The 14,471-nt window shown below is 40.9% G+C and overlaps 1 protein-coding gene across 6 annotated transcripts in view; it reads right to left on the reverse strand.

Annotated features, from left to right (window-relative positions):
• Positions 1-3,449: 3,449 nt before the first annotated feature.
• The window catches only part of KLHL13 (kelch like family member 13), a 195,448-nt gene continuing 184,426 nt past the window's right edge, over positions 3,450-14,471 (reverse strand). For all 6 annotated transcript variants that reach the window (XM_032844761.1, XM_032844762.1, XM_032844757.1 and 3 more), the window contains 2 exons: positions 7,534-7,647; positions 3,450-5,112 (listed from right to left, as the gene is read on the reverse strand). In XM_032844761.1, coding sequence (XP_032700652.1) covers positions 4,625-5,112; positions 7,534-7,647 — 602 coding nt within the window. In that variant the 3' untranslated portion in view covers positions 3,450-4,624. The remainder of the gene's footprint in view (positions 5,113-7,533; positions 7,648-14,471) is intronic.

A 14,471-nucleotide genomic window follows, 5' to 3' on the forward strand; every position in this document is an offset into this window, starting at 1 on the left:
TCCACATTCATTCATTTATGTACTGTCTACACTCTAGCACTAATATCAGCAGAGCTGAGTAGTTGCTACAAGACCATATGGCCTCCAAAGATTAAAATATTTACTGATTATTTACAGAGCAAGTCTGCCACCCTTGTTGTTTCCTGGGTTTTTTTGGGGGGAGGAGGTTAATTGAGGTATGGCCTCTATAGTCATTTTTAAAATTTCAATCTCCATTTTATCTTAGCCACTTGGCCAAATAACACTTGAAAGGGGAAGAAGCATTCAATGATTATATGGCAATACATGATTTGTGTATACACTAAGGGATACTAAATTTAAAATTAAATTTAAAATTAAATAGAGATTGAGGGATACCTGGGTGGCTCGGTCAGTTGGGCATCTGGGTCGTGATCCCAAGGTCCTGGGATCGAGCTCCACATCTGCACTGGGCTTCCTGCTGGGTGGGGAGCCTGTTTCTCCCTCCCTCTGCTGCTTCCCCTGCTTGTGCTCTCTCTGTCACATAAATGAAAAAAATCTTTAAAAATTTTTATTTTTGTAAAGATTTTATTTATTTGAGAGAGAGAGACAGAGAGCCAGAGAGAAGCAGACTCCTTGCTGAGCAGGGAGCCTGACGTGGAGCCTGATCCCAGGACCCTGGGATCATGACCTGAGCCGAGGCCCAGGCACTTAACCGACTGAGCCACCCAGAAGCCCCTAAAAAAAACCTTAAATAGAGATTGAAATATTCACTTTGAAGTCTGGATTATACAAATTACTTAGACTCACTGATTAAATAAATACTTATAGTGTCCAGGGTCGTTATTAATTCTGCAAACACCGGATTTGACATGAATGCTTCAGTATTTCTAAACTGATGAAATCTCACAACATTGCCCAGTAGTTATACCTCGCTTAATAAAGGGGTTTAGAAAATCTTATTCTAGATACTGCATTGATGTATTTTGTATCAGAAATTAATGCACTGATACATCAGAACATATTTTGTATTAGAAAATGTGATTTAGTATATAAAAACGTATGGTGCATACAGAATTTTTTAATAAATAATTTAAATTATCTTGGGCTGAATTTTTTTTCTTAAGATTTTATTTTTTTAGGTCATCTCCACATCCTACGTGGGGCTCAAACTCATGACCCCGAAATCAACAGTCGCAGGCACTACAGACCGAGCCTGCCGGGTGCCTCTATTTACTCAGATTTTAAATGACGGTGGAAAAACCAATATCCTCATATTTAGCGGTAGTTATCTTGACATGGGGGAGTTAAATAACTTTTTTTCTTCCTTCCTGTATTTTCCAATTTGTCTATATTTTGCATGTTGTAATTACCAAAAGAGTTTTTAAATAGGGCATTACTTGACCAATTGAAAATTCCCTTAATCCTCATGAACTTGCTTTGCATTTACTTTCCTCCTAGCCTAGCCAAAGAGCTATGTGATGTGGAAGGAAGTAAACCTGAGGTTTGGCAGTCTGAAAATGAAAAACAAAAGCAAGTCACAAGAGCCAAGAATAAAATTAGAGGCAGTGCCAACTTAGAAAGTCTGCTCACTGTTCTTGGGGGGAAAAAAGCACAAAGGCCTTTGAAAAGGCAGGGGGAGGAGGACAGAGGGGGTGGTGGTGGAGAAAAGTTCACATGGTCAAAGTAATTAAATAAAGTGAGGGAGTTATTTCAGCAACCTGCAAAGAAACATTACATACCTATATATTTTCCAAAATCCCTCCAGTAGTATCAGACAGAAAATAGCTTTCAGGTCATAATTTTACTTTTCAGAGCAAAACCCAATTATCGGGTGCATTTGTAAAAATTCCAGAAATAGGCAAAGTAGATTTGTTTATTCGTCTTTCTCACCCTACCAGCATTGGCCAAGAAGGAAAATGATGAACCTTCTGAGAATGTGTTCTAGAACTCCTTCTGCAAGGAGATTGAGAACCTAAGAAAGACAAGTTTAAGAAATGTTTGGGAGGCCAACTGATGACTGGCAGGTATTTTTTATGAAGACAAATAGTTAATTCATTGTGAAGGAAAATGTGTAATCATTTATCAGCTGTTGCAACTATTTAATAATTGCACCATGTGACATTAATTGCTATTCCAAATAACACGTGGCATGGATGCAGACAAGGTGAGCTGTCAAACGAAGCTGCGTGCGCTTTGCTTCATTCCCAATAGCAAACTACGAACAGGTCACCAACCCGATTCCCTTCTTTCTGGGTACGCAGCTATCTGCTGGCTCCTTGACCCCCTCTGTGCCTGCAGGTAATCCCGGAACTGACTTCCGGCTGGGAGCATGTGGGTAGACGAGATGTATGGCTCTTTCTGGCCTGACCCTTATGGGCCTCACGCCGGCCAGGCTCTACTTTTTCTCTGCTGACTGACTGGAGAGGACTCCAAGGCCGAAGAGGCAACAATGCGCAAAGACCCGTTGCTGTTCCGAGGAGAGCCACCTGCCAAGGACACCTACACTGCACTGTGACAGGACCAGGAATCTGTGCGTGCACACCCCTGTCTTGAGGCTGGTGTTCACCATGTGTGAAGGGCTAAGTGCGCGCTGCCTCTGAGCACAGGACTGAAATCACTTGACCAGTGGCTCCGGGGGGAGGGTAATCTTGTTTTCCCAAAGATTTTATTTATTTATTTGAGAGAGAGAGCGCGCGTGCGCGCGTGCACAAACAGGGAGGGAAGAGGGAGAAGCAGGCTCCCCGCTGAGCAGGAAGCCCGATGCGGGTCTCCACGCCAGGACCCCGGGATCATGACCCAAGCCGAAGGCTGAAGGCTTAACATACTGAGCCACCCAGGCGCCCCGGGAAGGGTAATCTTGACGAAGGGGGGTCTTTCAAATTTATACAGGGCTTCTCCCAACATTTAAGCTACCATGGATGGAAAAAGCATTTTCTTCATTATGTTTGACTCAAGAGAGAGGTAGTGAGATCTGCGCTCCCAATTCCTCACTGGGGAGGAAATCCGGTGATACTCTCGTTGTGTGGGAATAGCTCAAAATTTTTAGTTCCGACTGAGTGGGGTCATTTGCAGATAAAGGCAGGAATATCTAGCACAAGGCCCTAACAGAACCCTCATACCACCTTTCCCCAAAACATTATTCCCTTACAATCCGAGGTCAAGAACAAATCTCTTAGGTCATTTCACAGAACGTCTTCTCACTAGACAAGATAGATCTTCTCGAAGATCAGGGAACCTTGACCTCAGAAATGTAACTTCTCTTAGCGTTTCCACATGTCTAACTCCACAGAGAAAACCAGCACTGAGTTTCGACCGATGAGGTTAGGCCTGGCCAAATGATTGTATTTCCTTGAATAAAAGTCATTAATAGTAATCCAAACTGTTCGGTGCTCTCAGTTCTGATCATTTGAATGTTGCCCACCCCCCCACACCAAAAAAAAAATTAATGCGAGTCAAATCAGACAGTAATAGGATGCCTCAGACCAAAATGACATTAAATGCTTTTTTATTGAACAAAAAGAGATAAAACATGGAAGTTGAAATCACTGAGCAAAAGCAGCTCCCCAGGGGAGGCTGCTACACTTTGTGCTAAATAACCTTATGAATTGAGAGTATACAGAACACGGATAATACGCAAGTTACCTCAACAGCAAAGGAGAAGGCGTAGATTATAGTTTCGGAAGGAAAAATTTGGTCAAGTGACAAATTTAGTTGCTCAACATTTCTAGCCCTTGTCCACCTAAATTCAGTAGGAGTCTCCGTGTGTGCTACTGAATTCCCATTTTAACGGAAGCTGCTTTTTGGTAGAAATTTAAAAAGATCATTCATGTTTATTTGACGTGCCATTCCATTTTTAAAATTTTGTGTCTGCTCAATGTACGTGTGTGTATGTATTTATACACACTTTAGAAACCCCGAACTCTTGTTTCTAAGCAGAGGGGTCATGCTGTTTCTTTTTTTATTATTATTATTAATATTGGTGAATTTCAGTTATTATTTCTCCTGTGTGTCTAAGAAACTTCATATGTTTTCAATGCGCCCACGCAGATAGGTGGGTTGACAGGTATGTCAAAAATACTTTATGAAAAGAGGGAGGTAGCTCATGCGAGTTGGCAACCTTTTGTCTATTGTTTCCTGTTGGAGCAAGCTGCCTCCCTTCGACATCTCACAGTCAACGATGAAAGGAAAACTTTTTACTTTGAAGCCGAGTTAGCACAGTTGTACACTTACTACAATCCACCTTCGAGTTGGTTCACTGGGCTTTCTAATGTAAGATGACAAATACCTTACACCCAATACACAGCATCGAAAAAGTACTGAAGAAACATTTTATAGACAATATCTTGGGTTGATTTTTTTTGTGTGTTTTTTTTTGTGTGTTTTTTTGTGTTTTTTTTTTTTGTTTTGTTTTGTTTTTATATGTTAAACATCAGCTTCAATGGGATACATTTCCAGAATGGTTTTGTTACCACTTTATAAACACTCTAAGCCAAACAAACAGCACAAATAACATCAATGTTGTCTTTTTTTTTTTTCCAATATCTGTATCAATTACTGGAGGCTAATCCTAACATACACTACTAAAGGGGGCGCAAAAGAAGAGAATTCATGACACGCTGCAAAGATAGGACCACAGCATCTTAGTTGCGGGGCAGGGATGATCTTAAGGTGCAGAAAGGGGGGACTCTCTAGAAGGTGATGGTGTGGTTTCTTCAGGAGGGAACACCGTGAGTGTACAAGCTCGGATGCCACCGAGGGACTCTGGGAGATCAAACACCTTATGCCACTCATCTTTGTCGGGGTCATATTTCTGCACTATCTCCACCATACAGCGATTATTCCAGGAATACCCACCGACCACGTAGATCTTATTTTCAAAGACCGCGACCCCGACATCACTCTGCCCTCTTAACATGGCGGCAATTGGGGTCCACTGGTCAAGGATAGGTGAGTAGTATTCACAGCTTAGGACGTCATCATAATCACTTGTGCCCCGGAAGTGATTGCCGCCAATGACGTAGAGCCTCTCGCCCACCGTACACATGCAGTGCAGGCCTCTGACCGTGGTCATCGGCGCCTTCTGGATCCATTTGTCGGTATCCGGGTCAAAGCACATAAGCTCCTTTTGGAAAGTGTCATGAGTGATTCCTCCTAGAGAATGAAGGTAGGCACGAGGGTAAACAGATTATGATAAAGATGCAAAAGTCAATAAAAAGCTCTCTATCCTAGATTCGGCTCAGGTCATGGTCTCAGGGTCCTGGGATCAAGTCCCGCTTCCGGCTCTCTGCTCGGCAGGGAGCCTGCTTCCCTCTCACTCTCTTTGCCTGCCTCTCTGCCTACGTGTGATCTCTCTCTGTCGAATAAATAAATAAAATCTTAAAAAAATTTTTAAAAAATCCAGAAGGTCACACTCTCAGCTTCTTAAAGAAAACAACAACAACAAAAATCTAACTTATGTTATTACAAGGACTTTCTCAAGCAGAGAGCCGTGGAATTTAAGAGGCTTTGCTAAAGGAAAAGAGATTTGGGCCACTTTTAGAGCTGGGTCTGCCATAAATCTCAGGTCCAAAGCATCATGCACTTCTTTAAAAAAAAAATTTTATTCATTTGTCAGAGAGAGAGAACAAATAAGGGGAGCAGCAAGCAGAGGGAGAAGCTGGCTTCTTGCTGAGCCAAAGAGCCTGATGTGGGACTTGATCCCAGGACTCTGTGATCATGACGCAAGCCAAACTCAGATGCTTAACTGACTGAGCCACCCGGGCACCCCCAGAATCACGTACTGCTCCTGCTTTGGGGTGGGCACACACTGGCAGCTGAGCGCTGGGCTCAGGCATCTGAATTCCAGTTGTCCATTTCCGCACTTAACCATCTAAGAATCTCTACTCCTGTTATCTCATTAGCATTGAGACTATGAAGTCAAATCAATCAAAATGCTTGGAAAAGTTGACAGTATTATCCAAATGTCCCGGCATATGAGACTACTCAGCGTTGTTTGTTTTTGTCGAGTTTCTGTTGGGTAGGTGCAGGATGGTAATGTCATCTGCTCTCAGCACGGACGAAGCTAGATGCTGAACACGTAAGCAATCTATGATCATTTCTGAGAACAGTTGGTAGATCATTAGCAGTCTGCTGTTGACCCACTGAGTCCGTATCATCTACAGAGCATGTTCTGAGATCACACAGAAATCAGTCTACAAGGCAAGTACTGGACTCTATGTTCTGCAGATTGGCGAGAGAGCTACACAAATTTTCAGTCATATCAATCAAAGTGCTCCTATCTGGGGGCCAGTCGGCAATCACCGTTTCCTCTCTGCTTTTTACTTTTTTTTTTTTTTTCAGTTTGAGAGTCAACTCTGGTCCTATCCTATTCTTGGCCAGGGAGGTCATTTGTGAAATGCACGCTAGCTATGGCAAAGTGTCACGAGAACAATTTTGTGTCATCCCCCCCAAGGATTTGGAGCTTTCATTATTACGGCATAGCAGCTATACACATAAAATAGGTAGAGGGTGTAAATCATTGATTAGTGGAGCATATGATTTCCTGGATGGCTCTTTCAATAGAAGACACCCCATAGTTGCTCATAAATTTAACTCCCCAAACCTGTCAATCACCCATTTAGGGCCTTTAGCTGATCCCTCCTGATTATAGCTTTCATAATGCAGCGGCGTTCAGAGACCCAGACCACCACCATCACCTTAATGCTTTTGCTTTCTAATAATGTAACTGCTGGCCTGGCACCGGCAAGCTCTCAGGAGAAAAATGTGTCAAAAGTAGACCATGTCAGGGCCAGATGAGAAGAAGCGGCCTAACAAAGTAAAATGTCAATAGCGGAGGTGAAGATTACATTCAAATGAGACTCCTTTTTGCATCTGATGGAAGGATTATTTCAACACCAACAGTCTGGGAATGAAAGTTGTTACTGCAACAAATGGTAGCCATTTTAGAATGTCATTAGAAAAATATATGCGCATGTGGCCAACACATATATAGGTAATCAGCATGGAATCATTCACGCAAGGACACCACAGTCGAGTCCCCTGATAATGCTGAGGAAAAGGGAAACCCCTATTATTGGTTGCATTAAATGAGGGTGTGACCATTATTACACGTTATGTATATTGTCAGGAACAAGCTTACACACAGTAGAGTTTATGTGTTAAATGATGATATATTTCCTCATAGAGTTTGGCTAAATGTAAGCTCAAAATGAATTGTGTCACTATAGGGACTATGAATGGGGGTTGCTGGAGTACAGGGTTTATTAGAGTGCGGAGTGTGGAGACCGAAAGGCAAGCTGGAAAAGCTGAAGGCTTTCCAGTATCTTCCAAGTTATGTATTCATAGCATGACTGGTTTGCTGCTAGTCTTATGAACTCCTAGGATACCAAAGGCATCTGTACGCAAATGCACATGTACAATATAGCTTCTAAAATCACCATAAATCATATTTTAATGATCCTTTTTTATGGATTCTTTTTTTTCTGGATTATCTTTCTAATACTGTAGGCAAGATGGTGCCATAGTTAAAAGTGTATGTATTATATTAATCACATCTGTGTTATAATGGTTTACCTGAAATATACATGACTCCTCCATACACAGTCCCAGCATGGCCATAGTGGGGTTCACTCATTTTGGCAACATAGGTCCACTCATTTGTTCTTGGATTGTAACACTCCACTGTGGCTATTGTTTAAAAAAAAGAAAAAAAAAGAACAGACAAAAAAATAATTTATAATTTCAAATTTAGCAACGAGCTATTTTTCCCTTTAGGTAAAAGAATAATATTTAAACAACGAAACCCTATCTATTACAGATATGAGATACTCTTTGGGAGGTCTCTTTTTTCACTTATTGAGATTATATTACTAAGATGAACCATTAATACACTTTACATTAGACTAGAGGCTCATGTGATAATCTAACACATCTCAGTCACTGCAGAAGTTGCCAGAATTTCTTTTCTTATAGTATCTTGTTACATCTTTGTAATTTGACATTCCTTCCATTTCCTTGTTCTAAGTATGTGGGAAGATGAGGGTGCCTGGGTGGCTCAGTTGGTTAAGTGTCTGCCTGAAGCTCACGTCATGGTCCTGGGGCCGTGAGATCGAGTCCCGTCATCGGACTCCCTGCTCAGCAGGGAGTCTGCCTCTCCCTCCCCCCAGCTCGTGCTCTCTCTTGCTCTCATAAAAATAAACAAACCAAATCTTTAAAAAAGATAAATATGTGGGAAGATGAGAAAATCATAAGGAAGAAGAAAAGTCAGTTCTGATCCACCACCTAGGAAACTAAGGTTCATCAACAGGAAGCAAAATCTGAAGTTGAGAATGAATGTATGTATGTATGCACACCGCTTGGCATATGTTCTGGCTGCCTCTTGCTTTATTTCACATCCGGACTACACAATAGACATTGGCAATAATTCTTCTACATTTCTACATTAAGGCTGATATCATTGTAGCCAGTCATGCTCCTACTAGAAGATGACTGGCAGCATGGTATGACAGGAAGATTTCTAATAGGGGCACTTCCTTTCAGTAATAAATTTATCATCTTTAACAGAAAGTATTTTGGAGAAGTGACCTCAACCTATTTAAATATCATTCTGTTATAAACTCAAGAGTAGAACGACAGATAGAAAACATAATCCTTTTTTAAGAGGCAGAAAGAAATAGGGCTGTTCCGAGTACTCTGGTCAAAGACACAAAGTCTCGGGGCACCTGGCAGGCTCAGTCAGAAGAGTGTGTGCATCTTGACCTTGGGGTTGTGAGTTTGAGCCCCACGTGGAATATAGAGATTACTTAAATAAATTAAACTTTAAAGAAGAAACAAACAAAAACGCCATAAAAAGTCTAGGTAGACTTGAAAAGTTTATACTATCGGCAACCTGATTTTTTGTCTCCCCTAACCCTGCTTTTTTCTTAGGAATAGAACCACGACACTGCACACAGAAGCGCCCTGCTAGACTCAACATTCAAGTTCCCTTGAACCTGGAGTTGACCATATGATGTAGTTTTAGGCGATGGAACAGAAGCAGAAATCTACTGAGTGGGGCCATCTGATCAAGCCACTGGAATGCCTAACGGATGAATCATCCCTTGAACAAGATTTCTGATTTTAAAAAAATAATAATAACATGAGAATGAGAGATGCATTTTCTACTCTATCCAGTAATTTCATTTCTGCACCAAATTGACTACGTGGAGCACTTATTTCTCGCCTAACAGCTCCTACATTATACCACTTCTCATTTCCCTTCAATGATGTCCTTTTGCACTGGCTTGAGCTTTACATTTTCAGGCTCATCTCAAAGGCTTTTCCTGTTCTCATTTTGATCTGCTTTGTTGGTTTTGTTCATTGCTTTAGGCCTGGATCCTAACCAACTCTATTTCTTCTTCTTTTTTCCCCCTCCCAACTCTATTTCTTCTAAATCCTTCCATTAAGTAGCCAGATCCTGCAAAATCTTTCCCCCCCGAACAAGAGCTATTGTCACAATTCATGGCAAGCTGAAACTGATTGATACCGGTATTGGCCATTTGTATTCACTGGGCGTCTTCTCTAATGTTCATTTCCATTTGCCTTTAGCACGACTTTCACTTAATTGACAAGCACAATCCTACTAGACGCACATTATTATCTCTCTCTCTCTTTCCCCACTTATAGAGGATCTAGTATATTGATTGGTACTTGGCATCAGCAAAGTAATTAATGGTAGGGTTTTAGCTGATAAAAAAAAAAAAGTAGTCTAATCACACATCCTATCAGTGAAAGGGCTTTAAAAGACTTCCAGAGATCATCTTTTCCACGTATCTGATGGCAAAGACAGGTTTTACTATAGTTCTATGCTTTCCTTAATGGAAAAATTCTGCCTTGAACTTTGAAATTTCTAGAGTGTCACAGTCTCTCCTTATGTCTAATTCAATCTACTCTGATGGAGTTTCCATTAGTTTCCTCCTATTCCTTTTGGAGTGGAGCTAGCACTCGAATAGCTATTCACTCTTTATGATTATTAAAATTTTCCCATTTAGAAAGATAATGCCGTTCTTCTGTCAGTGAATTAATTGCATTTTTTCCCCTAATAGGGGTTATAAGAATCCATCTATATTTTCTCATACAGGAGTAACCTAAGTGCAAGATGGCTATTAACCACCAATAATATAAAAACTATGTAATAGTACATCATCCCTCAACTTTTCTTCTTCAAGCTAAATCATTCATATCCTTCAGCTTTTCCTATCATTAAATATCTACTCTCAACCTCTAGACTATCTCCATCAAGTACTGTTGTTCTAAGTCATATCAAGAGTATTTAGTTTTAAAATAGAACACATCTGATTAAAAGTATATACACACACAAGTCCTTATTTTCCATATTCTCAAGGCAATGGGATATAGGCTCGTGTCAAAAACCTTGATAGGAGAAGGGGGCAAGGGATGATGCAAGGGACAAAACAGTGTTTCTGTCATAGTCTATGAGAGGTAGGAATGGCAATGAACTAATTAGGAAAGTCTAGAAGAGGGTTGGGCAAATTACAGCCCATCAGCCAAATCCAGCATGCTATCTGCTTTCTGTGTGGCTCACAAGATAAACATGTGAATGGCTTTTTTTTTTTAAGATTTTATTATTTATTTCACAGAGAGAGAGAGATCACAAGCAGGCAGAAAGGCAGGCAGAGAGAGAGAGGGAAGCAGGCTCCCTGCTGAGCAGAGAGCCTGATGTGGGGCTCGATCCCAGGACCCTGAGATCATAACCTCAGCTGAAGGCAGAGGCTTAACCCACTGAGCCACCCAGGCACCCCAAACATGTGAATGGCTTTTTGCCTTTTTTAAAGAGTTGGGGGGAAAAAAAATCAAAGGAAAAATGTTTTGTGACTTATGAAAATCATGTGGAATTCAAATGCTGGTTTTCCTGTAGAAAGCTTTATTGGAACACAGCCTCACCCGTTTGTTTATAAACCGTCTGTGGCTGCTTTTGCAATATGACAGCAGAGGCAATTCGCTGTGACAAGATCCTATGGCCTAAGACGCTGAAAATATGGACTTTCTGGCCCTTTACAGAATTTCACTGACCCTTATTCTAGAAAGTCACCTTCAGTGATGGCAATTTCAGTTAGAGACCCTCTCCAATTTGAGAATTACATGCAGGTTGCTTAGTTCACACCAATCATGAAAGATTCGTAGTTGCTCAGGTGATTCTACTGGAGTCCAGAATTGGTCCCAAGGGATGTTGTGGGCCTTACTTGTTCTTTTTGAGAGTAGGCAAGGGATGAACCCCGAATCACCACTGGAACCACTGGTGCTTAATGAAGAAAACTGCAAATCCATGAAGGGATATAGGGGCAGTTGATAAATTTCAGTCATTTTACTGCACATTTATTTGAAAAAGAAAAACTAACATGTTTTTCTGTAAGTTACTTCATTATCTCATTTTCCGGAAGCTTGACTTATTAATAGTTAACCGACATGAAAGCTATCTGAGCTGTCATATTTCTCTTCAATATAGAAAAACCTCAATGGAAGATCAACTTCTTAAATGACAGAAGTTTGAAAGATGCCAGGAATAACGGACTCCTCTTCCACTGAAGTGACAGCTCCTCTAAGCTTCACGTAGTTTCCAACTGTACCCGGTGTCAAAGGAAAGCAGCATTTCTAAGGAATTCTACTGCAGCAATATACCAGGCTCACACACACATTGTACTATGGGCATAGGTTCATCCATACACACTCCAAGAAGGGCTTTTAAAAGGCCAAATGCATTACAACCATCTAAAACGTCTTGCAAATGTTGCCACTCTTTTCTTTTCAGAATTACATCTAGGAGATGGTCATTGCATACACGCAGAATAAATAGCATACTGGTACTAAATGAACCTAACTAATTTTTTTAAGAGAAGATTTTACTTTTAAGTAATCTCTACACCCAACGTGGGGCTTGAACTTATAACCCTGAGATCAAGAGTCACATCTACCGACTGAGCTGGTCAGGGGCCCCGAATAGTTAAATTGTTAAATGATTCTCCCATTGATCCCCTTTTGCCTGCCACCCCCTTCACTCCCCTTCTTTGTTTACACAGGCATATTAATACGGCAAAGTAATCAGTTAAGATGGGAATGCGAAGTTACTATAACAGATGTTCTTTTTTTTAATATTTTTAAAGAATATATTTTATTTACTGGACAGAGAGAGACACAGCGAGAGAGGGAACACAAGCAGGGGGAGTGGGAGAGGGAGAAGCAGGCTTCCCGCCGAGCGGAGAGCCCGATGCGGGGCTTGATCCCAGGACCCTGGGACCATGACCTGAGCCGAAGGCAGACATTCAACGACTAAGCCACCCAGGTGCCCCTATAACAGATGTTCTTGTGTGTGTGGAGGGCGTTCCCATAAAAAAAAAAAAATTATGGAGCAGGAGAAACGTTAAAAACCCAGCCTCTGGCTGGAACATTCAGAAATAAAAGCAAGAGTCTTTTTAGGACCTAAATCTGCTCTTCAACGAAAACCATGGGTCCAAGAAAACTGGAAAGGGCAAGAGACACATATACAGAGAGAAACATTATTGATAAAGAGAATTCAGAAGAAGTCAACAGCACAGAATGTGAGGAGACTGTTTTAAAACAGTCTACTTCTTGCTCCCAAGAACGTCTAAAATAGGAGAAAGTCAAAGGAGGTGGAGTGGCCTGATTTCACTGCACTTAAGCCAATCAACTGATTTTCTAAAAACAAACAAACAAACCAAAAAACAAACCCTTCCAATATATTTTAACTTAAAATGTTCACGACAGACTGGCTTTTGCTGGGTATACTGATTTTAAGGCAAATAGTCATTTTCTACAAAAGCATACTTACTTACTTGTAGATGACAGGAGGTAATTTCAAAGGGAAAGAAATGTCATTGGCCTTTAAATGGAATCAGAGTTGTTTCTTGGTATTGAGGGCTTGTGTCTATTACAACCATCTATGTATCTGTGAAACATGCAGTTTACAAATTTAGATAAAAATGGGCCTCTATTTACCATCTGGAGGGGTAATAATTTTTGAAACTATGTAAGTCATTATCCTTAGGTTTAAACTCTGGGAGATTGTGATGTTAAAACCTAAATAGAATCAAATAGTTATTATGAATTAGGACTAGCTCATGAGAAACATGCTTCTCTTGTTTCTTCTTACTTTCAAACTGAAACGCAGAAGGCTATTTTTAATAAGAGATAGAGGGTGTGATTTCTGAAGGTCATGAGCAAGGAAGGCAGCCGCCTGCCCAACGGGGTTGTCTACTTCTTGTTCCCAAATGAGTCTAACATGGCAAGAGCTCAGCAAAAGAAAGCCTCTAGCTTCTTTGGTTTTATGTAATGACCGTCCTTGGCCTGAAGATGATAGATTCTCAGAAGAATAAGGCCTCGTTCCACCTATTAATTAGAGGGGATAATATCGCTAAGCAAGCACCGACTGAGAAACTGCTCTTTCTCCTGAGGAAAGAGGGTCTAAAATGGCCACTCACGGTCAGGACTGACGACCTACCATTTGTAAACCTGCAGAGATGATCTCCTACGAGTGGTTTTCCTAAGAAAGAGCCAAATCCCTAGTTACAGCTTCTGAATATTTCCAGACATCCCCTAATTTAAAATAGTATCACAACATGAAAATTATGTGTGTGGGTCGAGTGAGGAGACCTGAAATGACAATTCGACGCTAAGGGTACTGGTGCCTCAGATGCTTTGAACAGCCTGATTATTACAATAGATCGGGCAATCTGTGTGGTTCATGATGATGACCCCAAGTCCAACCATTTCGAAAGCCCGGTCTTGGGAAAAATATTACTGTGACAATAAAGGGAAAAAAAATTGCAGGTAGGAGAGATTAGTAACATTAAGATGCCCCTAACAAGAAAGGGCTTGATCAGGTGGAGAGCGTTAGAGCTGAGAGCAGTTCTTTTTGCCTCCAATAAATAGCTTGTTCTTAAATCCATTAAGCTACCAAGAAAACGATTCTGATAATTACTCTCAATTTATCCAGAGCCAAGGCCAATATTTTCCACGTCCCCACCATTACAGAGCCCGGAATACTGGTCAACTACAAGGACTCTATTCATCGCAGAATAAAAGAGTGGTGAAAAAAAGAGGCCAAACGATGATGGTAATGACAGATATGGAAGGCGTGACAGAAAATGCGGTCTTCCTGACTGCTTTTTGGACAGCTATCTTATTCCAATTTCATCTAAAATAACAAAATTAGAGTTCATTTATGTAGCCAAAGTACTGCTCTATGTTAACTGCACTTGAGACCAATCTTTGATTAGGGAGACAAAAAAGTGGCTATCTAATAAAGCTTACCAGAACAGTTTACGGTGAAGAAAATTGTTTGGTATTTCACTGAGAGAATGATTTTTTTTTAAAGATTTTATTTTTCATTTATTTATTTGAGAGAGAGAGAGAGCAAGAATGTGTGAGTCGGTGGGGGGACAGGGGAAGAACAGAGAGAGAGGGACAAGCAGACTCTGTGATGAGCATGAAGCCTG

The sequence above is a fragment of the Lontra canadensis genome, unplaced genomic scaffold, assembly GCF_010015895.1.
Source record: "Lontra canadensis isolate GAN:19392208 unplaced genomic scaffold, GSC_riverotter_1.0 scaffold155, whole genome shotgun sequence".
Taxonomy (NCBI): domain Eukaryota; kingdom Metazoa; phylum Chordata; class Mammalia; order Carnivora; family Mustelidae; genus Lontra; species Lontra canadensis.